Raw genomic sequence first — 21,843 nt, forward strand, 5'->3', positions numbered from 1 at the left:
GGCGGCTGATTACGCCGCACCAGGACTCATAAAATTCCCACAGAACTCGCACTTGCGTCTTCCCAGGGCAGAGCTGCCTTATCTCATCCATAAGCAATAATGCCACTTTATTTTCAGTAATCAGCACGCAGATGATTATTTAGACGCAGGCTCATAACCCTCCTCGCACCAATACAGAAGATCTTGATTTGAAATCTGCAGTCAAGAAATTCCACCTATTGCAAACATGCAACGTGGGAGCTTAGTCCCTCTCTGCGCTGCGGTGCAGGGAGGTTGCCTGGGCTTATTTATGTTTGTTAAGCTAGACAAAAAGTAGAACACGAGTCTGGGAAAAGATCGAGTTCAGACAACTTTTAGCATCAACCGTACGATGTCCATTTCGGCACAGCTCTAACAGGGCATCAATATTGTCATTTTAAACTCGGGATCAGTACACAAATGTGCTATAAATGGGAAAATCCCTTGTGATACTAGTGTGAAACATGCAGCTCATTGATTTTGTTCTTGATGGTCTGCTATTAAACTAGCGAACATGCTGACCTTGTGTGCAAAGGCAGAATAGTGTGCATGCAACATAAAGTTGAAAAACAGCTTTAAAATGACTGTTTAAAACTGTAGACTACAAACCTTAAAATATAGACAAGCATTCCATAGTTTATTTTAAATTGGCAACCACAATTTAACAAGCTATTCTAACAAAGGATTAGCATAGCATGTGCTTTTCTTTAGCCATCAATTATGACACAGGGTAATGCAGGGCACAACTTAAGTGTCAAATTACAATATGCTATACAAAACCACTTTACAACACTGCCTTCTGTTTGCTTAGCAATTACTACAACGCGCACTGCTTTACGTGGAAAGCCTCGGTCAGAATACTTCCTGAGAATTATTCTACATGTGCATGTACTTAGAGATTACAAAATGTTGGCTGCTTCTTCACCATGTTTCTACCGCCTCAATGAAGGAAAAAAAAAAAAAAAAACAACCATGCCGGTATTTATTTTTATGCTCTAATGTCAAATCAAAATTCAAGCGCATATCTTTGTTGCAGATTCCATTCGATATGCATTTTTATTTTTTAAAAATTGATTAAATATTGAATATTTCCATAGGATGAAAACAGCAATTTCCATTTAACTCGATGACAGTTTCAAATACTTGATCTGCTATTATGCATAAAATTAACAGTTTTATCAATTTCAAATATGGGATGATTGCATGCAGATACTCATATATGCAAAATATACAATGCTAAGGAGATGTGTGGATGATTTAGCAAGATTTAAAATCTTATCTTCACATAAATCAGTCACACTTACAAATGCCTGCCTTATGAATTGAAAAAATAATAAGAATTATATGTATTTTAAATAAGAAAGTTTTTATTATCCTTGTCATGTGAATATGGATTGTATTTCATGTGAATAGGGAGGGGGAGCCCCCTGTTTTAGCTATTTTTTTCTGTTCTGCTGTCCTTTCTCCTGCATTTGCCTAAAGGCTCTCAGTAAATTACACTCCAAGTAAATGACTGTAATTTACCCGTTGAATTCCCTTGTTCAGGAAAAGCACACACCACACATTCCAGCGTTTCCACAGCTCAAATTTACCATTCTCGATGTCAAGAACAATCCACGGGCAGTAATTTGAAACTGTTTGAGCCTTCAAATAAGGGAAATTAGAAATGTTTTGAGAGCTAAGATTTTCAGTGAGGAGATAAAACCTGATAAAATCTGTAACAGTTCAATTCCTTCTCCTTTATATTTATAAACAGGGCATTAAATGTACTGCTAAGGCAGTACCCTGATACCAGCTCAGCTCGGCCGAGACTGCGTCGGAAGCAGAGTCGGTACGGAGAGGAAAGCATTTTTAATGAGGCAAAAATTTTTAAAGGCCTAACAACAAAAATAAATGTAGAGGACCTTTACAGCAAAGCAGAGAAGCGGCACCCAGCGCTGAAGTCCCGATCCCCCTTAAACCAGCGGCCAAACTCCCCGCGACTTCCACCCGGCTGGAATTTCCCCCAAATTCCCGTCTAGGCTTAAATTCAGCCATTTGTTATTAGACTGCTCTATCCTGACAACACAGCTAAGGCTGTACAGCTGGGCAAATCTCGAAATTAAAATATTCTATAAAACAGGATTTTAATTAACATCTAGAGCGATTAAAGCAGAGAAATCCATACGTGTTGGTGATGAATTATCCCACGCGGCGGTGGGGAATGTTCTGGGCCCGGTGACGGATACGCTGCACGACCAGACACAAACACCTCCCCTCGCCTCACCACGCACACAACCCCACCGTTAGCACACTCAATAACCGCAACCGCCTATTTCGCTCTGTCTAAAGGCAGGTTTTCATATGGTAAAACTGTTATAAATCCTCATTATCCTAAATAAAATTACAGCACTTTAAACATTTCCAGGGAGAACATTCTCTCTTCTAAACAACTACCTTAGCGAGTAATAGGAAGCAATATGGTTGCACTTGTGTCACAGTTGGAAGTCTTTTTAAACTGTCGCCCTGCTAGCAAACCAATTCTACATATTAAAATGAATGGATTGCTTATTTCAAGGGGAAAAATCATTTATAAAATCAAGACCATTATTAAGATACTGTGACTTATTTCCACTCCGGAGTGCATGAGAAACAGATAAATGCAGCAACCTATGCACACTGAAATGTCTTTTTTTTTGATGCCACAATTTTCTTTTTCAAATGAGTCATCCATGCGTACAAGTAAATTAAAAATTGATCTAGATTCCACATGCAAGGAGCTGAAGTTTTTACACGTTTCCATATTACAAACAAGTACAGATCTCACAAACATCTGGCTAGAGGCTTTTATTTCTAAAATGTAAGAGATCTTCCCCCTGCCTTCCCTGCTAGATGCTCGCACTGCGCAAGACACCCGGAGGCATACATGCAGTATTTAGGCTGGGTCGCTGTAAACGTACCTGACCTGCAGCAGATTACTGTACATTTTTAGTGTGTAATTGGCTGACCTCCTCATCAGTTGTCGTCTTAGTCTGAAATAATACCCTGGCCTGGCCATATCGCCTATTTATTCAGGACCCTTTAACAGATTAGTTGTTTGGATTAAATCTAATCAGAGGTTCAGTTAACACACCACAGCAGGTTTGGGAGCGTGCACCTTGTAGTCACTGAGTAAATTATAGGAACCCTATAATTTGATGAGAACATGTGGGCATTTTTCCACAAGCTCATAAATTACTGATTGCTTTTTGTAGGTTTCATTGATACTAATGCGTGCTTCCCTCCATGTCTCTGCCCCAGATTGTTGCTGGCACAAACATCGCCACTTGGAAACCCAGCAAATTACTGAAACATGTTTAATCATGAGGTTTAAAAACTTTACACATTAATGATGGGGAAGGCTGCTGCTCTTGAGCTGCAGAACAGGCTCGCTGTGGGTAGCCCAGGGCAAGCGGCTCCGAGCACAGACCTGCTTTCGAGTACAACGGCGGTGCCCGGGATTAGCACACGGGATCTCCTCCCACCCACCGGGCTTACTCCTGCCTTCTCCTCCCGCTCGGTCCCACTCCCCAAACCCGACCGCAGACCGCACGCACCCTACCTTGGGCAAGCCTCATTTTAATGGGGAAGGCAGCTAATAATAAAGCAATTAGCTGCTTGACTAAGAAACTGCCAGTTTTGCTGTTGTCTTTTTTTCAATCATTGAAAATTTCTCCGTTAATTTCAAGCCATTTGTAGTATCTGTTTTCATAATTGCAAACCTGGATGAATTGTTTCTCGAAGTTGAACCATGGCTGATGCCAGCAGAACCTAGGAACACATAAAAGCTTCAGTTTCTAATGTCACTATCAAGCCAAAAACAATTACACCCATTTGAATTATGGCAACCAATAAACTTAGATAATCACCATATGCAACATAACATTTTGGCACTTGAACTAAAAACTCTTGTAGACAACTATAGATTGCTGCTAATGTTGAGCGTTCTTGTCCTACCCAAGGCTGCCAATAGAAATGCCAAAGCTGCTGAATACTGCTCATCCTCGTAATGTTGTCAGTGAATGGCACATTCACACAGCCCCCAATCCTCTCTTCCCAGGCATGGTCTTCTCCAGCTGCAGCTTAATTTCCTGTGACTTGCCTAATTACTGTAATTAAGGATTAATTGCCATTAATTATTCACACATAAGCTCATCGCAAATCATGGGGTAAATGTCTTATGAAAGCTGCCATACAAGCCATGTATAAACACACTGGGATGCTCCAGGCAGGAGAATCTATCACTCAGCCCTGAAGCAAATCTCTGTGCTTCTCTTACAAAAACAGCTATAACTCTCAGAAACTCGACAGTCTTCCCAGGTAAGCATTAGGTTACAAAGCATGTTTTCCTGTGGAAGCCACAACGGTTTTATTAGTACTATAAATGCTGTTTTATCTTTCCAACTGCTATTTTTATGTTTCCATTTTTATTCTACGGTGCTCAGTTTAGGACAAGCATTTGCTTGGAGGAGGAATGTTTGCAGTTGCCGCTCCCCCACCCCGCGCGGCGGCTGGCGGAGGTTTGCAGCGCAGCACCATGTGACGGGAGCCGCATGCCAACAACAGAACCCAGCTCCACATCAGCTGCAGGACCGGGCTGGAAACCCCCGGTGTTCCCATGCTCCCGGCCAGCGAAGCCGGTGTTTGCACGCCGAGAGTACTCGGCACTCAAATATCCTCCAAGAGGGTAGAACCGTCCTGCAAGACAGGGCCAGGAAAAAACACTGAGCCCAGCAAAAACGCTGGATGTGACAGAATGGAAAGCGGGAGCACTAATGACAGAGCCCCGCATTACGCTGGCTGGCTTGATGGTTCCTCTGCTTGTCTTTGCCATCCACTTTCAGAGCAAGCGAAGGAAGAGGCGGGTTCCTTTGTTAGCGCACCAGCACAGCGCCGGGAGCGTGGGTGCGCGGCGTTGGCCGATCCGCGTGCAGCAACCGGAGAGGGCACCGAAGCCAGCACCCCCTTTCCGAAACTCTGCGTCACTGTCAATCTCTCCCGGCTCCTTCCGACGCCACGTTTAAAACTGTAGGAATTTGATTTAACAGAGTGAACTGCAGTGCTGTCACGCGCTGCGCAAAGAGTCAAGGAGATCCTATATCAACACTATGCATTACCACCGAAACACTGCCCCAGGAAATTTAAGTATAAGCAGGCAGAATGTTGTTCTAATTGTTATGTTAGTACCTTCTGCAGCAAATTAATGCATGAAACATTTTCATTTCGGTACATAAGTTTGTGTGTGTCTGAGTTAAACATTTATGTTAATGGACCTTCTGGCAGATCTGTAATGTTTCAAATACTCTTGTAGAACAGCTTTTTCTAAATACATCATTTAGCAGTTCTTTCCCCATTTTCTACCTGATCTGGGGGCATGCAGGAAGGGAAACTATTTCACAGTTTTAAAAACCTCCTGCTTGAGTAACTACAAAACTCAGCTGTGTTCAGGCAAGGTAGCAATTAAGCCTGCACCGCCACTAGCAATGTAAACTGTATTAAAAAAAAAAAAAAAAAAATTAAATAAAAGGCACACTAATAGCCAGCATATGCTGCGATCATAACACCCTGCATCAGCATGCTGCACTCCCCAGCCACCGCGTGCAGCCTGCGCCCGCTCCCTGCGCCCGGGCCCGCTCCCCACGGGCCGCGCTGGCCCCCGGCACCCGCTGGGCTGCGCCCGGTGGCCGGTGGCTGGTTGCCCCCCCTCGAGCGGGGCAGACCTCTCCCTGTAGCACGGCCCCTGGCTGTCCCCATGCTGGCTGCCCTAGAAACCCTCCTTGGTGTCCATCCTGTAGCTCTGACGGGAGGACACGCACGCGGCGCTGGGACGGCTGCCAGGATCCTGGAGCGTGCCAGGACGCGGGGCACGGCGCGGGGAAGGTGACACACGTCCCCATGCAGGGCTCAGGAGGGGTGAGCGCTGGCCCCAAACTCCCCCCCAGCCCACGCCCGGAGCTCTCAAACGCCTGAGCTGGGCTCGGGCCGTGCCCAGCGCCTGGGGCTGCCTGCGGCCCTGGTCCCACATCTCCGCTCGCTGCTGGTGCCCCCGACATTGCTGTTTCCCCATCTCTGGCCACTTGGTGCTCAGGCAGCTGCCAAGCTCTGCCATGTCACTCCCCAGTTACAGACTCCCAGCTCCCTTGATCTGGGTAATTAGGGTTTATGTGTTAATTGGAGTAAATACAAAGGTGGGAGTCACAGGCATAAATTTCCGAGTGCAGCTGAGGAAGACGCCTTAGCAGAGCTGTGCTGGGCCAGTGCTGCCACTCGCAGTGCCCCAGCTCGGGGGGGTCTCCCGACCCCAGTTCCTGCGTTTCTGGGCCTCGTGGGCTGGGAAGGTGAAGGTTTCCGTGGAAGGTAGGCGCCCGGCACCCAGCAGAAGTGCAAAGCAGAGTCTGCTCGGCCGTGAATTAACGCTGCTGAAAGTACCCAGAACTAGACCGGGTTTTGTGGCCGCAGCAGCCGCAGGCAGGTCCCAGGGAATGGGCAGACGAGGAAAGGTCACTGCGAAAGGCCGAGCGCTGGACTGAAGTTGGGGTGAGCCGGAGCCGTCCCCGCTGCCTTCCCGGCCCCGCGGGCTCTGGGAGCTGGCTGGGTGCTCCGGCAGGAAGGGATCTGCTCGGGGTGCCCTGGCTCGGGGTGCGCAGAGCTGGGGGAGGACGGATCCTTCTCGTGTGCCAACCAACAGCTGCTACACCGAGGGCAGGCAGACCCGAGACGTGAAACCTCCTCCCAGCTCACATGCCACTATCTCTCTGAAAGCAATACCTGTAAAAAATGTAACTTCTCTGACAGAAGCGCTATTATTCTTGAAATATATGACTAAATATTACACAGTAAAAGCATTTTCCCTCTTGAATTAATTACATTTCACTTTTCCCCCCCGCTTCATACGTAAAGGCTTTCACTGTCCAGTGAAGGAGGCCCTCCTCTCCTGAGCAGATATGAAATTTGGCAAGCCTCATTTATCCTGAAATTTATAATTCAACAGATGCTTTTGCTAACACTCCTTGATAACGTTGCAGCAGAAATACAAGTCTTAATTCCTGGGCATGCGAGGCTGAACGTGAATGTAAGCATTACTATTATTTTTTTAATCCTGCTTTTAAATATTACGCTCTGCATGGGTTCCGAATCAGTTTAAACTTTCTTGGAAACTTTTATAATAAACAGTCCTGCTACATAATTTGATGTTTTTAAATGAAACCATCCAAGCTAATCTATACAAATTAACAGATGTCCTCCTGAAACAGTTAGAAACAAAGAAATGCAGATGCGAACATCATCAGCATCCAAATGAGCTTATTGTAGGACCCTTTAAGGCACATCTGAGCATAGCTCCAGCCTGTAGTCTACCTTTCAACTTGCAAATGACAGTGTCACCAAACACTGTCCTTCCATCAATCAAGCTGGGTCATGAATATACAAAAGGCAGCAGAGAAGCTGGCTACCTCCTGCAGTTCAACTTGGCCTAATTATCTGGGCCTTTCTTTTTGTTCCCGTCTGAAGGGTATACACCCAGTCAGCTGCTGGGCAGCCCCAGGCCTCATCACGGGAGGTTACGCACACTGACCCTCCTGCGGACAGCCAATGCAAGTTAAATGTGAGCACCAAATGTCATCTTTCTTATTCATCATTATAAAACTTCCCTCCCCTTTCAAAATACCAATCTGCTGCCATTTTCAGACCCTCCCCCGCACCCCTCCAAGCTGTCATTTCCCAGCGCTCGCTGCCAGTCGAGTGAATTAGCATCCTAACTGATGTGCTGTTATTCTCCCGTGCATCCCTCGGATGCGTTAACTAATGACCTCCCCCCAGAAAATCCAGCCGGTCCTCAGCACCTCCTCGCCGGCCGCGCAGCTCCGGCTGGCTCCCTCCACCACGTGGGAACCGCCAAGCCAAGGGCCGCCCCGAGCAAAAGGCCTTTTTGGGGGCAGAGCGGTTCTTTGCGCCTCATCTGGAGCAAATCGGTGGTGGGGTCGTGGGCCACGAGTGCTCCCAGACCACCGAGTCCCCCAGCAATGTCACCGCAGCGCCCGCGCCGGCACCAGGGCCCGTCCTCCCGCGGCGAGGCCCCGCTCACGGCAGAGCCACGTGTATCCCCGGCTGGCAGCTCCTCTCTGCGAGGGAACAAAAGCACAGCCGGGCTGCGGCCCTGCGACCCTCCCCGCGCTGCTGGCGCTGCTGCCAGGCCAGGGGGACGGTGCTCACGGGGCGAGGAGACCCCGAGGGCAGCCCGGGCACACGGCCGTTCCTTCCTTCACGTCGCCCTGACTGCGCTCTGAGGCTGCAGCGGGCGCAGCAGATGGTGCCCCAGAGCCCGGGATGCCGCGGGAGGTGCCAAGGCCCCGCAGCGGGAGGAGTGGGGACGCTGCCCGGCCCGTGTGGCAGCTCCTCCTCACAAATGGCACCCCTGAGCTCCAGGAGAGACCCCGGGCTGAGGCACAGACCCCGCCATGCCCCACAGCCAGGGCGCTGACTTGGAACATGGCAGCTCTGCAACAGCTTTGGCTCCCCCGCGATTTACCCCGTCATTTACACCGTCTCCAAAGGATTTTGTATCACGTGCTGCAAACGCGTGTTCACACGCCCTGTCCCCGGGCAGGGCCACCTTCCACCAGCCCAGGTTGCCCAAAGCCCCGTCCAGCCTGGCCTTGAACCCTTCCAGGGAGGGGGCAGCCACAGCTGCTCTGGGCAGCCTGTGCCAGGGCCTCACCCCCTCACAGGGGGGAATTTCTGCCTCAGATCTCATCTAAATCTGCCCTCTGTCAGTTTATACCAGTTACCCCTCGTCCTGTCCCTCCCCCCGTTCCTGCAGCCCCTTTCAGCCCTGGGGGGCCGCTCTAAGATCTCACCAGAGCCTTCTCTTCCCCAGCTGAACCCCCCAACTCTCCCAGCCTGTCCTCACAGGGGGGGCTCCAGCTACAGCGTCGTCCCCACGGTGAGGGCCGAGAGGGACCCACGGGGCAGGAGCAGCCAGAGGCTCTGCTGCCCGGGAAGTCAGGGGAGGCTTTTGCGCAGGCTTGGATGCAGGGGTTGATGTAACAGTGAGGGGGACTGTCCCCGGAGGAGGAGGAGCAGGGTCTGCACATGCGAAGGGTCTGCACATCAGCGCTTCCTCGGGCCACCCTCCGCCACGGGCTGCCCCACGCTCCACGGCAGCGACGCGCATGGCCCCGGCCCCGCGGCCACCCCGCGGGCGAGCTCCCATGGAGGTGCGCTGGCCTGCCCCTGCCCTTCCACCCCCGGTGCCAGGAAGGGGATCCCAGGTGTAAAAAGACTTTTGAAACTGAAAGGCAATTCATGTAAGTGAAATACTTCAGGGTCTGAAATTCCCTGTAGAAACTCTAGAAACGTGGAACAGGGAAGAAATTTTCAAATCCCTCTTCTAGAATTGAAATCACTTTATAAGCTACCAGAGCTCGACTAAATGTGGGAGGAATTTTAATGACTGCAGGTATTTCCTGCCCGTAAATGATTGTCACCTGGTGAGAGGATTGATCCTGGGGTGGGAACACCGGGGGTCGGCTCAGCCAAGCCCTCTCGCCCTCCCTCCAACCTTGGCCGACCCCAGCGAGCCCCGTCGTGCTCCGGGCACGGGTGACAGGAGCCCTGCGGCGGGCGGCGGCTCCGGCCCGCGCCGTGAACACATGGACAGCCCTGCGAAAGCGCCTTGGCCACAGCTGCGGGAACCGTGACCCCGCGCCAGCCCCCTCCTCTGCCCAGGCGCCAGCGGGCACCGGCCGTTCCACAAATCTCTCCTCAGAGCTGTCCAGAGAGCGGCGGGGACTTAGGGAAAAGTTAATCCTGGAAATGACCTTTAGGAGGAAACGGTGGCGCAGATAATTTATCGCATGGAAATGAAAGCAAAAATAAAATCTGCATCCCTAATTTCTTTTTCCTTTCAAAGCTTGATGTCTGATTTTGCAAACTGTATTATATATGTTTACATTTCTATAAAAGCAAGTGCTCCTTGGAGGAGCAGCTTAGGTAATTCACATTTGCATCATGTGTAGCTATGATAAATAATAAATATGTAGCTGATAAATGGTACTGTGCAACTGGAAGACCTATTTTTTATTGAATGGCTGACTAAATACTCATGTAAAAGTCATAACTTGATGCTTCTTTTACCCTGGGGCTGCAGTAATTTATTGTCGTAATTTATACACGCTGCCTGGGTGAGAGGACAGCTTTAGACCAGCCCAGGGACTGTCCCGTCCCACCGGCTCCTCCTCTGGGTGCACGGGGGGTCCCAGGGGACAGGCGATGAGCAGGGAGGTGCGATGGGTCAAACCCTGGTGTCTGGGGGGAAATGGTGCCGCGAGAGCCAGGAAAAGGCGCGCACGGAGTCACCCCCTGGCACTCCGTGGAGCTGCGGCGCGCGGCAGAGCGACCACCGTCCCCGGGACCCGCCGTGGGGGCAGCGGCAGCACACGCCAGCACACGCGTCAGAGCCACGCGCACACGGGCAGCCGGCGTCGCGCAGGAGCCTGCCCTCACCTCCGCCCCTGTCCCGCTCCGGGCGGATGATAAATCCCCATCCCAGCGCTGGACCCCTCTCATGGGGCCGTGACTTTAATCCTGCTCGGATCAGGAAGTCTCTGCCCTGCCCACCCCGCGCTGACTTCATGAAACCGCTCTGGGGAATTCACCGATAGCCTAAAATCTGCAACTCAAGCAGGAAAACTGAGGTTCATAAAGCAAAGAGCTGCTGTCCAGACTGTGAGACAGAGACAATAAATCCTGCCATGTACAGCGGCTGAAACTTTTCTTTAAAAAATGTGCAGAGGACAAAACCATCCCTCCCAAAACACAAGTGGGCCCCATCACTGCCAACAATCAACAGGATTAATTGGAGAAGGAATTTAAGAAATATATTCCAGGCAATATTCTGCCTTTGATAATTTAGAGGCAGCCATGATAACCACTATTTGTACATGACAGTCATATGAAATAATAAACCTTGCTAGCTATAAACATTACCAAATTCTGACACTATTGATTTATTATGTCTAACAGTGACATCAAACCGAACAACTGACAGAAACAATGTTACAGCTTTAAGAGCAGTTTGTCAACGATTAATTCTGCCAAACGGGGTTTAGTTTTATGCTGGGACTGCTTGTCTAGCAGTTGTCAATCCAAGCAAAAATTACTACTGCCACACGTCTGCTCACGCCAGCCCGAGGCGCCGCTCCGCTAGCCCTCATTACCCCTATCACTGCAAATACAGATGCAAGGCCAGTCCCTATTTAATATGCGTGTTAATTATGCAAATTATTAATTGGGCTGGTGCTTGAGGACTTGTGTTTATGCCCAGATTAGAGTCAATAACTGTATCACGCAGCATTTTAAGCCTGACCTGTGACAGAAATAAAGCTGTGCTGAAAGCGACATTTTCTCCTGCCTGCGCAGCGCTGCGGCTCCTCACCGAGCGGCCGCGCCGGCCCCGCGCGGGCCCCAGGATCGCTCCCACCGGCCCCGCACGGCCGCCCGGCACCTGCCCCGTGCCGGGGGCTCGTTTGGCCCAGACGAACCCTCGTCGGCACTGCTGCCTCCTTCCAGGTATTTTTACAGCCATTTTCTCTTCCAGCAGGAAGGTGGGTTTGCACTGTTTATATTACACTGTCAATAAAAAGTGTATGACATGATATTATACGTTGTAAATTTGTTTGATTTTTTTTTAAATCAAATACATTTAAAGGCGCAAAGATAGAGGGTAAAGCTATGAGGCTTTTCCAATTAAAATTTACAGCAGACAATGTTGTAAATTTTATACAGTTGTAATGCTTGCTGCAGTTGTGCTGAAATGGGAACTATTGATCAGCCTGATTTCCCAGGGTACACGAGGGGAAAACAAGGTATTGCACAAGCAGAAACAAAACTTTCATTTGTAAAGCCTTCTATTATACTTTACTGCCCTCATTTGGTTCCAGATGCATCTCTCTTAGCAGAAGAAATAAGGTCAGAGCCTCTTCCCCAAAGCATAATGGAGCAGGGGAGGTGAACAGGGAGCTCCATGGCTCTGCCCCGCGCCTTCGCCGCCTCGCCCAGCGTGGGTGCTGGCACGGGGAAACGGCGCTGCCGGGGCCATGGTGCAGCACCGAGCACCCAGCACGGGGCACCCGGCACGGCACGGGGGGCTCACCGGAGACCCAGGACTTGCGCCCGGGGTGCCTGAGGGGCCCCGAACACAACAGAAAGGCTGTGGGGCCTGGAAAATGTCTTTGGGAACAGCGAGTCCGTGTCTCTAGCAAGGGTAAGATTTACAAACGCATCCAGCCTCGTGTACAGAGTGGAACTTAGAAGATGGCCGATAAAAACAAAAGGGGGAGGCGTGGGGGCGCGGCTGGGCAGAGGCAGCCCCGGGCAGCAGCGCTGAGGCCCTCGCCAGGCCGCGGCTCTCAGGGATGGCACCGACAGGCACAGGCCGCGACGGCTGCTCCTCACAACAGAAAACAGAGAAAAACCACATCAGGCAATAGTTTATCTGAGTCGCTGGCGTGAGGTGCCGAGAGGCGCCGGGCGCGGAGACACGAGCCTGAGTTGCTGTGGGAGGTGGCGACGCCGGTCCCGGCCGCACGCGGCCACCAAAGGCCTCCCGGAGCTTCTGCCCCCTCACTGCTTCGCGCCCGGCGCCGCACCCTCGTGCGGCCTCGCCACGCGGCTCCTCCCCTGTGGGGGCAGACGGCCGGGGCATCACCGTGTTTCGGGGCCGGGAGCTGCAGCGCGCAGCGAGGGGCCACTACGGGCACAAAAGGCAGCGCGAGGGCCAGCAGCTCAGCAGGGGAGAGGCCGAGCGGCGAGCGGCCGCTGCACCTCCCCGGTGCGCCGGGGCACGCGCCTGGGAGTGCCAGGCGGGCACAGCAAAACTGCCTGGGGTGGGGGGCAGCCCTGGGGGGGAGCCAAGAGGGAGCCCGGGCTGGTGTTGGGGCGGCCTGTGGCCCCCCCAGCCTTCACGGCGGCGCGGCCGGCTTTCGGCAGGGCCCACGCCAGGTTTGGACTCCTCGCTACGGAGAAGATCAGAGTTTGTAATGGAAAGCCTGGCACAAATGGAGCTGCCGCCCATCCAACAGCTCTGTTAGTCTACGCTAAGAGCATTTACATATGAATTATGGCCACCCTCAGCCTCAGATATGATGTTCTCTTTCATTTACACATTTTCTGCAGTTCCTCCTTCGCCGCAGCCCAACCACTGGGCCAGGCCCTGGGTGCCGAGGTTCCCAGGCGTGCCCGTGGGGGCTCCCGCGCAGCGACGCTCCACAACGGGTCCCCCGGCAGCCCCCGGGGCTGAGCCCCCTCCCCAGGGCTGGGCACCCACCGGGGACTGAAACCCGGCACAGGGAGACACAGCCCCGGCGCGACCGGCTGGAAAAGGCGCTGCCGGCGCCGCACGGCGAGCTGAAACCTGCAATGTCACCTGCCTGAACTGAAGTGAATTTAAAACACAAACAACAAAGCCAGTGCTAAGTTAAAAGGAGGAAAAAAAAACAGACAATGGATGATCCCAATAATGGGAAAAGATAACAAAGCCCCTGGATCCTAGCATCTGGCACTAAATGCACTTTTCTGTAAACTGAATGGCGGCTTCCAAACTGCGCCAAGCATCACTCCTTTGCCAAGGCAGTAAACAGCTTTTATCAGCAATAATGATGGCATAATCCCAGCTAAAAAGGAAAGTAACATATGGCAGCAGCCCTACAAACACCATCCCAACAAAGTAGGGGGCATTTTTATTACAGCGTCCACTTGCAGAAAACCTGCCAGCCTACTTCTCTCTTTTCTCCTCTCTTTTTTTACAGGTTATCATCTTCGCTGTTTGAGCTGAATGTGGCATTTGGGAGTTTTAAACTAATGAGTTCATTTTTCTAGGAAAAAAAAAAAAAAAAAAAAAAAAAAGGAAGATAGGATACCCAGAACTGACAGATGACAACGAACACAAACAGTCTTGCGAAATGAACATATATGCTTAACACAGTGCTGGGGAAAAATAAATGCTGCAAAGGTGCCACATTATTTCAAATATTATTATACAGTTTAGTCTTAGGTGCAATGCTGTGTTTGGAAAACAAATATGTGGGAAGTAATAATTCAGACCTTAAACAATTTTTTCCTCTAATGATGCAATATGTTATATAGGAGCACTGCTAATAGGTCAGGTGTAAATCAGTGCAAATTTTGTTTACAAGCTGATTTCAAAAACAAAATTAATCTAACATTATTAACCTTTTTTAATGGCTGGCATCCTCATTTATATTTGTGGATCTAATATTCACAAAACTGATTTTAAGCCCAACTGTGTATTTATCAAAACCAGCATGAGACACAACGCCCGTGTGAAACCCATCGGGGTGGACTAAAGGAGTTTGCCGTCACACTGTCTTGCTTTTAATTGATGAAACAGCAGTTTGCTTTTTGCCCATCTTTTATGATTTGCTGAAATACCATCTCCAAGTAAAGAAGAGATTCCAATCTCACTTTGGCTCTGCAATCTCATCATGCAATTATTTGAAAACATTACGATTCGCTAATTATCATGCTAATTATTTTGCCCTATACGTTTGCCATCATGTTGTACAATTAAACACGAAGCCCAAACCTTTGTTTACGCCATGCAAATGCGTGTGCTGATTGGGGAACGAACGTGGAAAAGTGGAGGAATGCACTAATATTTTTTTGACATCTTTACCTATAAATATTTTTTCAGACTGAAAAATGTATCTAATAGCTCCACTCACTGATGTGCACTGCAGTTTACCACAGTGTCTATATTTCTGTTGTCAGTTTTACAGTATCTCCCTTCATTAAACCTATCAAGTTTTCCTTTTGATCATGCAACCAAGGCCAGAAGACAGATATCTTCCTGGAACAGAGCAGTCTGCCAAGTCTTTCACAAGACCAGCTTTAACCTCCCTATTGATTTTCTCAACACTGCAGCCATTCATTGTTTGTGACATTTGGCTGTCGGCTCTTTAACACCCTTCAACCAAATCAATTTCATATTTTTGTCAATGCCCTGCTAGAGGATGAGCAAAATGGGAAGAGACTTAGCATGATTTAGAATGTTGATTTTCTGGAGCGGTTTTATCTGTAGTTTTTACAAGCCTTATAAAGTTAATTCAACATGTTTATTTAAGCATATGTAATAAATTGGGAGAGAAGCACTACCACAGTTAAGTTTCAAATTCCCCAAATCTAATTCATGAAGGAAACTAAATTATTGTATCAATGTCACTAAAAATAAATGTGCGGCAATCCTGTTCCCTCCAAAAACAAAATACAAATTAGGCAGGACAACGCCCAGCCACTGCCTGCGGTGCCAAGGCCGGGTGTCAGCGCCGCGCTCCAGCACCGGCGGCCCCGGCCCCAGCACTGGCACCGCCCGGGGGCTCCACCGCTGCCCCTCTGCGTGACCGGGGGTAGCCGGGCTGGGCCCTAAAAGAGAAAGAATCGTGTTTCCGAGCAATGGACGTCAGGAAACGTGTCTGCAGAGCCAGAGAGCGAGCTGTGCCCCATGCGGGAGGGTGCGGGCAGATCAGAGCCACATCCTGGAGCACAGAGGGACAAGGGACCCCCAGGAGACCCCCGTACAGCAATTGTACCCGTTAGTGCCCCATTTCAGGGGTGCTGTTTCCCACCGCTGTGGGCAGCCCCGTGGCTGCGAGCTGCCCCAAGAGCTGCCGGTGGGCACCGGGACTGGTCACCGCAGGAAGACAAGCGAGGAACCTGCCCCCCTCCGAGGCCTGAGCGTCCCACAACCCTCCAAGCTAAAGCCAGGGGACTGGTAAAACACAGCCACAACTCCAATCCAATCTAACCCAACCCAACCCAACCCAACTCAACCCAACCCAACCCAACCCAACCCAACCCAACTTAACCCAACTCAATCCAACTTAGCCCAACCCAAACCAACCAGCACTGCTGGAATGTGTCCGTCACCTGACAGACATGGGAAGGAGTCAGCTGAGTGCCTGGGTGGGACCGCTGGGTCCAGCCCCAGCCCCACACCTCCCCCCAACACACACGCTGACGCTCTGATCCGCACACGGACCCCCGGGATGCATTTTGGGGTTGAAAATGCTCCCGCCCAGCCTGGGCTTTCCAAGCCCACCTGTGCTCTGCTGCACCCCAGCCTCTCCATCCAGGGCATGTGTATCACCACGGCTGCGTTCGGCGTGGCCCCCCCGAGCGTGCACAGCCTCCGAGTGGCAGATACTGTAGTGGGAATCATTTTACACAACATACTCATCTGATAGACCAGCGGCATTAAAATGTGGATTAACAGCCTGGCAGCCTGAACAGCTTATTTGGAGTCAGTAGGCACTGTGGTGTAAATATGTATTTAGGGCATTTTGAGGCTGCATGTTAAAGACGCGGCGGATTATACCCATGCCTCCCTGCACACCTGGATTTATGCTGTGTTTATTAGAAGGCCTATAGATACCGTAGGCTTGGTAAATATTGTTATGGAAGCAGTTACTGCCTGTAATGATCTAGTCTGATCTTTTGTGTTTGTCTACACATCCCCTCATGCTTCTGGTTTAATCTCCTGCCCTCAGGAGACGCATCCAAAAACAGGACAAAAAGGCTTTTACCGTGTAGGACGAGGGACGCGCCTCGTGTCCTACCCCGCCGCAGAGGTTACCTTCCTGTGCGCAGCCCCCCGGCTCCTGGGGAGCAGGGACTGTCCTTCGCATCCTTCCCCTCTATTTTTAACTGCTGATAAATTGGAGAGACTCCTGGTTAAACCGTGTTGGTTTCAAGGACATGGAGGACGGTGACGGTAGCAGTTGACACTTCATTACATCAGAGATGTGAGCGGGAGGGGGACCCCCTGTCCCCCGGAGGTGGCCGGGGGGAAGCCGGGGGCTGTTCTCCTCCTGCCCCTCGGGGCGCCCAGCATGGCTCGTGTGGGGCGAGGGGTGGTGCCCCTGTGACCCAGCAGTTTGCTGGGGACCCCCCCCACCTCTGCAGGCAGGACAGGGCTCCTGCGGGCCCCCCTGAATCCCTCAGCTGCGAGAACCCCCCAGGGCGGGGGCTGCAGTGCTGCCAGCATCACTCCCCCTCCCCGTATTGTGGGAAAAGGCCTGATGAGAAACGAATTTGAAAAACCAATTGTAAAAAATAGTTTTTAAGTCTCTCAGCCTTGCCCCCGGGGAAGGAGGACATGGTGTGTTTAAAATACTGTGCTTAAAATAAAAAATATTCTCCATGCTGGCAACCTATTTTGCTGGGTTCCCGATATTGCTGTTTCCAAGACCATGCGCACACCAGACCCCTCCTCCCCAGGGACGCCGCAGGACAGAGCCAAGGTTAAAAATAAAGCTTCAAGGATGGTTTCCCAGCCTGGTGTCCTTCAGACACAGGCTACGCCCAACGCGGCCCTCCAGCAACCCTCGGGTGATGGAGGGGGGACGGGATGGGACGGGATGGGACGGGACGGGACGGGATGGGATGGGATGGGTTGGACAGCCCGGTAGACTCCGGTTGTGGTGTCCGGAGCAGGAGGCTGAAGCACAGCAGCCACAGGACCCTCAGACCAGCTGCTGCTCTGGGACACCCCAACATCCCTCTCGTGAAGCTGAAGCAAGAAGCCGGTGGGAAGAGAGGGCGGAGACTCCTGCAAAGGCCACCCCACCTCATCCCCGTCAGCCCTCCCTGAACAAAGGCGTCTGCTCCTCGTCCACCCGCGCGGGGAAGGGGCCAAGTCCATGAGCCCTTCCAGCGCACCAAAGAGGAGGGAGGGGCAGGGACCCCTCGACCCCCCACGGCAGGGGAAGGGTCCCGGGGTGGGGGTGGCAGCCTCACCCTGCCCAGTCCCCCCCAGCCACAGCCCCCGGGGCCAGGCCTGCTCGCAGCCCACACAGGCTGCATTTATCTGGGCAGCAAAGCGCCGCTCGTCTCCCAGTTCCACGTCTCACGTACGATCTCGACTCGCCAATCTGCCCAGAAGCCCACCCTAAAGCCCCCCCCCCCGCCTCCGCGGCCCCACGAAATGGCCGTGGGCCGCCGGGGCGCCTCTGCTCTGCCGCGGGGGCTCTGGGGAGGGCCCAGCCCAAGGCCTTTGCTGGAACTCGCCCAGGGGGTTCCCCCCACTCCAGGAGGAATCCCGAGCACGCAGCCCCCCGGGGCCTTTTTAACCCGAGCCCTGACACATCTTGTGAGTCTGTTTTCCCACCGTTTGCCACAGCCACTTGACCAACACTTGCGATAGTCCAGGAGAGAAACTCTGCCTGATTTAACAACAAAAACCATGAAAAACTAATGTCATTCCACTGAAGCCACCAGCAATTTGCACCAGGTGAGGATCTGCCCCAAGGTTTGGAGGTGGCCGCAAAAACAAAAACTCTCTCGGCTGCGGGTTTTCACGATCCCACCTGGGACCCCCGTGCAGGGGCACGAGCCCTTGTAGTTTTGATCAGAGCTGCCTTTTGGTGTCACAATAAAAAAAAGCACCCAGTCGCTGTGTTTTTAAATAAATGGGTTTTAAAGTGAAAGCAAGAACCTATCCAGTCTCCAGTGGAAAAACACAAGGATCAAACAAGGAGCAGAAGAGGGGCTGTGCGGGAGGAGCGTCACCGGTAACGCAGCCCCCGCGTGCGGACCCCGCGTGCCTGGCGCCGTGAGGCAGGCAGGGAGCTCCCGGCAGCCGTGTCTGGCGGGGCCGGGCTGTGTCCCAGCGGGAGGAGGGCTGCGGCCACCCACCCCCGACGGCACCGGGACCCCGCGGCAGCACCCGGAGCTCCCTGGCCCGGTGGCCGGGACGTGGAGCCGGACGGCCCCCGTCAGACGAGCCTCCAGGCAGGAGCCCCGGCTGCTCTGGCACCGGGATCAAGGAGCTCCCAAAATACCAGAAATAGGATGCAAAGCATTTTTCATGCCCAGTGGAGCAGCAAAAGAGCAGTCTGAAAAATGTATTTTAATATATTGACTATCTTTTTTAGTTTTCTAGCACCAGATAGGGAGACACGAGAATGTCTTGCTTGCCACAGCCCCAGAATGTTCCGTTATTCCGCTGTTATTTTACTGAGGGATTTTTCCCGCTATGCCCCAATATCCTCACATTTTCAGCTGCGGCATGTTTGCTTTGATGATGCCTTAACCTAGAAATAGTCTGCAGTTGTTTACCCGCTGTTAGAGCTTCAAATATTATATTCTCACATTTTTAAATCAGTGCAGACACCTGAGACAAAAAGTGTCCCAAAAGCTGCCTACAAGAGCTACATGCTGGTCACTCTTTCTTGTCAAGGTTGATTTATTGCCTCCTTGCTGTTCAATTTCACATTTTGTCCTCATCATATCCGTGGCTCATGATCATTCTAGGCTGACCCTTGTAGGGCAGGCAGGGAATATTGATAAAACAATTATCTGTTAGCCGTTCATTTGATTTTCCATTTCAATTACGGATTGCACGAGGCAAAAGGAAAAAGATTGCATCATTGATTTTTCTACCTTACAACAGTAAAGAGTTGCTTTGATGGTTATAAAATGAATGCAACTCAACCATGCTTTTAAAGGTCATATTTTTTGTTTTACTATATTTCTTAAAAGCCTTAATATATGCAACTGTACAGGGGGGAGAAGCCTGTATCGTCAGATCAGATAACTAGATACAAAGCACACACACGTCAAAGGAACACAGGTGAAAAAAGCCCTGCTCTAATGTATTTACAATAAATCTGATCTTCCCCAGCAAACTCCTCGGAATCATTCTGCAGCCGTGACGTGGCTCTGGAGTCAAACGCCTGCCTGCAAATGCCTCTCCTCGCATGTAGCTAAGGAGAATTTAACAAGCCGTTCCTGGAAAAGTGGCCTCCTGCCTGATGGAGAGCGCCATGCTCCGGCTCCCGGCTCCGCGGCATTACTGCACATTAAGAGTTGGTTCGGTTCACGCGATATGCAGAGAGCGGCTGCAAAAAGAGACGTATTAGCCCTGCTAAACAGAACTATGTTAAAACTTCACCTATCTGAAGGGATGATAATGTGCTCTTGCCAGGCAGTGATCCGGGACGGTCACACTGGCGCGGGAGCGGTGCTGAGCCCTCGGCACTCATCACGGTTCAGCGCCCGGTGCAGCTCCAGGGGATTTTCACATGGCCGACCCTCGGAGAAGTTCAGCCTTTGATCAAGGTTTAGCGTGCCTGGAGTGGCCGTGGCGCAGGAAAGGGCTTCCATTTTCTGTGTCATAGGGTGCCAATGTTGATCTCCTTAAAGCCCTAGAGTTTTCTTCCAAGACTGGATTACGCTCAGCAATTAAGGTAATGAACTGGCTGAGGTAACAAAGCATAATGATCTCTTTTGTCCTCTGAATGCTTATGAACTCCGCTCATTCACAATAGTCTGGAATGCAAAGCTTTCTCCAACACTGCGCGGCTTAAAACTGTGTAAAAATGATTACTTCCATTATGCCTTCATGGTTTGACATTTTTAATTTAAACACCTGTAATATTTAAGCATACTTCTCAGAACCAAAATACCCGCTCTCAAAGAATGCTAGCTTACAGTCTTGTAATATTTTGACATCTTATGAGTATTATTTTAATGCCTGAAAAGATAATGTGATGAATCCATTGCAAATATATCAAAATATGCGTATAGGGGACTGTTCCTCGCTTTTTGTTTCAAAACAATGGATTTTTCAAAATAAGGCACAACAGCTGAGAGAGCAGTAATATTTTCATAAGGCAGTATATTGTGTCAATAACGGAAACAGCCGAACCACATTGTCTCTGCATATGTGCAAGCAAATGCAACACAACTTTTGCTTCAAATCAAGCCCTTTTATGCCGTATTAAATACTGGCTCGCACACTGCAATCCTTTCCAAGCACAGGGTATTTTGATGCAGCTATTTCACTTTTTTAAAGCGTTTACTTAACGTTTTATTTATTTATTTTGAAACATCTGGCTACTACTTTTACATTTTTTTCAGATTTTTTGCATGATATAAACCTTCTGCACTGCAGAATCCGCTGCACTCTGATCTTTCATCTTAACACATTTCCAGCCCCAAATTTCACTTCAATCTCACCTCATCTCTCCATACTACATTAACCCCTGGCAATTGCCTTCCAAATGACCCCATTAAGCTGTAATTGCCTCAGCAGGCCTGCACTTTCGCTTGTAATTCTGTACCTCTCATCTCCCAGACGTTCTCTCAGCATCATTTCGTGTTCTGGCTCCCTTCACTGAGCTCAGCTTATGACCTCGCTGCACCATGGCCGAAATGACTACTAAAAGCATAACAGAGACGGAATTCCATTACTTATTTTTAAAAGTTCTCTGGTGCCCTAATGTAATATTCTTTGGGGAGTGTTGTCAAGGATACCAAGCACCAGCCATTAAAACCTTTTGTTTCCCAAGGCATTCCGTCTTTTATTAATAAATAAAGATAAAGAGAAGCTCATCCACCCTACAGAAAGTCAGCGTGTGCTTGCAATGGTCTGGTACAACTTCCATCCTTATTCTACCCCTCGTACGTGGGGAACAGCCGCGTTACACCCAGGAGCAAGGCACGGCAGGCTGGCGGCAGCGGCGCGCTCTGCCCGGCACAAGAGCTGCCGCGCGCAGATAAATTAAAACCGTTCTGCAGATAATTTTGCAGGAGCAACTCTGCACAGTAATCCCTGCCTTTAACATATGCTGCCTTCGCACCTATAATGAAAACGAAAGCTGAGGTCTGAGTAGCCTTACGTGTGGCCACAGAGCAGAGGAGGAGGAAAAACTAAAACTATCATATCCCACTGTCAGGGCTAACAGTCTATCAAGGATAATGGGAATCCCCAATGGGGGCGAACAAAACAGC

At 50.6% G+C, this 21,843-nt stretch overlaps 1 protein-coding gene across 6 annotated transcripts in view; it reads right to left on the bottom strand.

Moving 5' to 3' along the window:
• Nucleotides 1-21,843, bottom strand: part of PBX3 (PBX homeobox 3) — a 110,975-nt gene that overhangs the window by 44,753 nt on the left and 44,379 nt on the right. The window contains exon 1 of one of the 6 annotated variants that reach the window (XM_074923410.1): nucleotides 20,003-20,128. The exons of the other annotated variants lie outside the window; for them this stretch is intronic. Within the exon in view, the coding sequence (XP_074779511.1) occupies nucleotides 20,003-20,093 (91 nt within the window). The 5' untranslated portion in view covers nucleotides 20,094-20,128. Of the gene's footprint in view, nucleotides 1-20,002; nucleotides 20,129-21,843 lie in introns of those variants that run through there. 6 annotated transcript variants of the gene reach the window in all.

The sequence above is a fragment of the Athene noctua genome, chromosome 20, assembly GCF_965140245.1.
Source record: "Athene noctua chromosome 20, bAthNoc1.hap1.1, whole genome shotgun sequence".
In the NCBI taxonomy this organism is placed as follows: domain Eukaryota; kingdom Metazoa; phylum Chordata; class Aves; order Strigiformes; family Strigidae; genus Athene; species Athene noctua.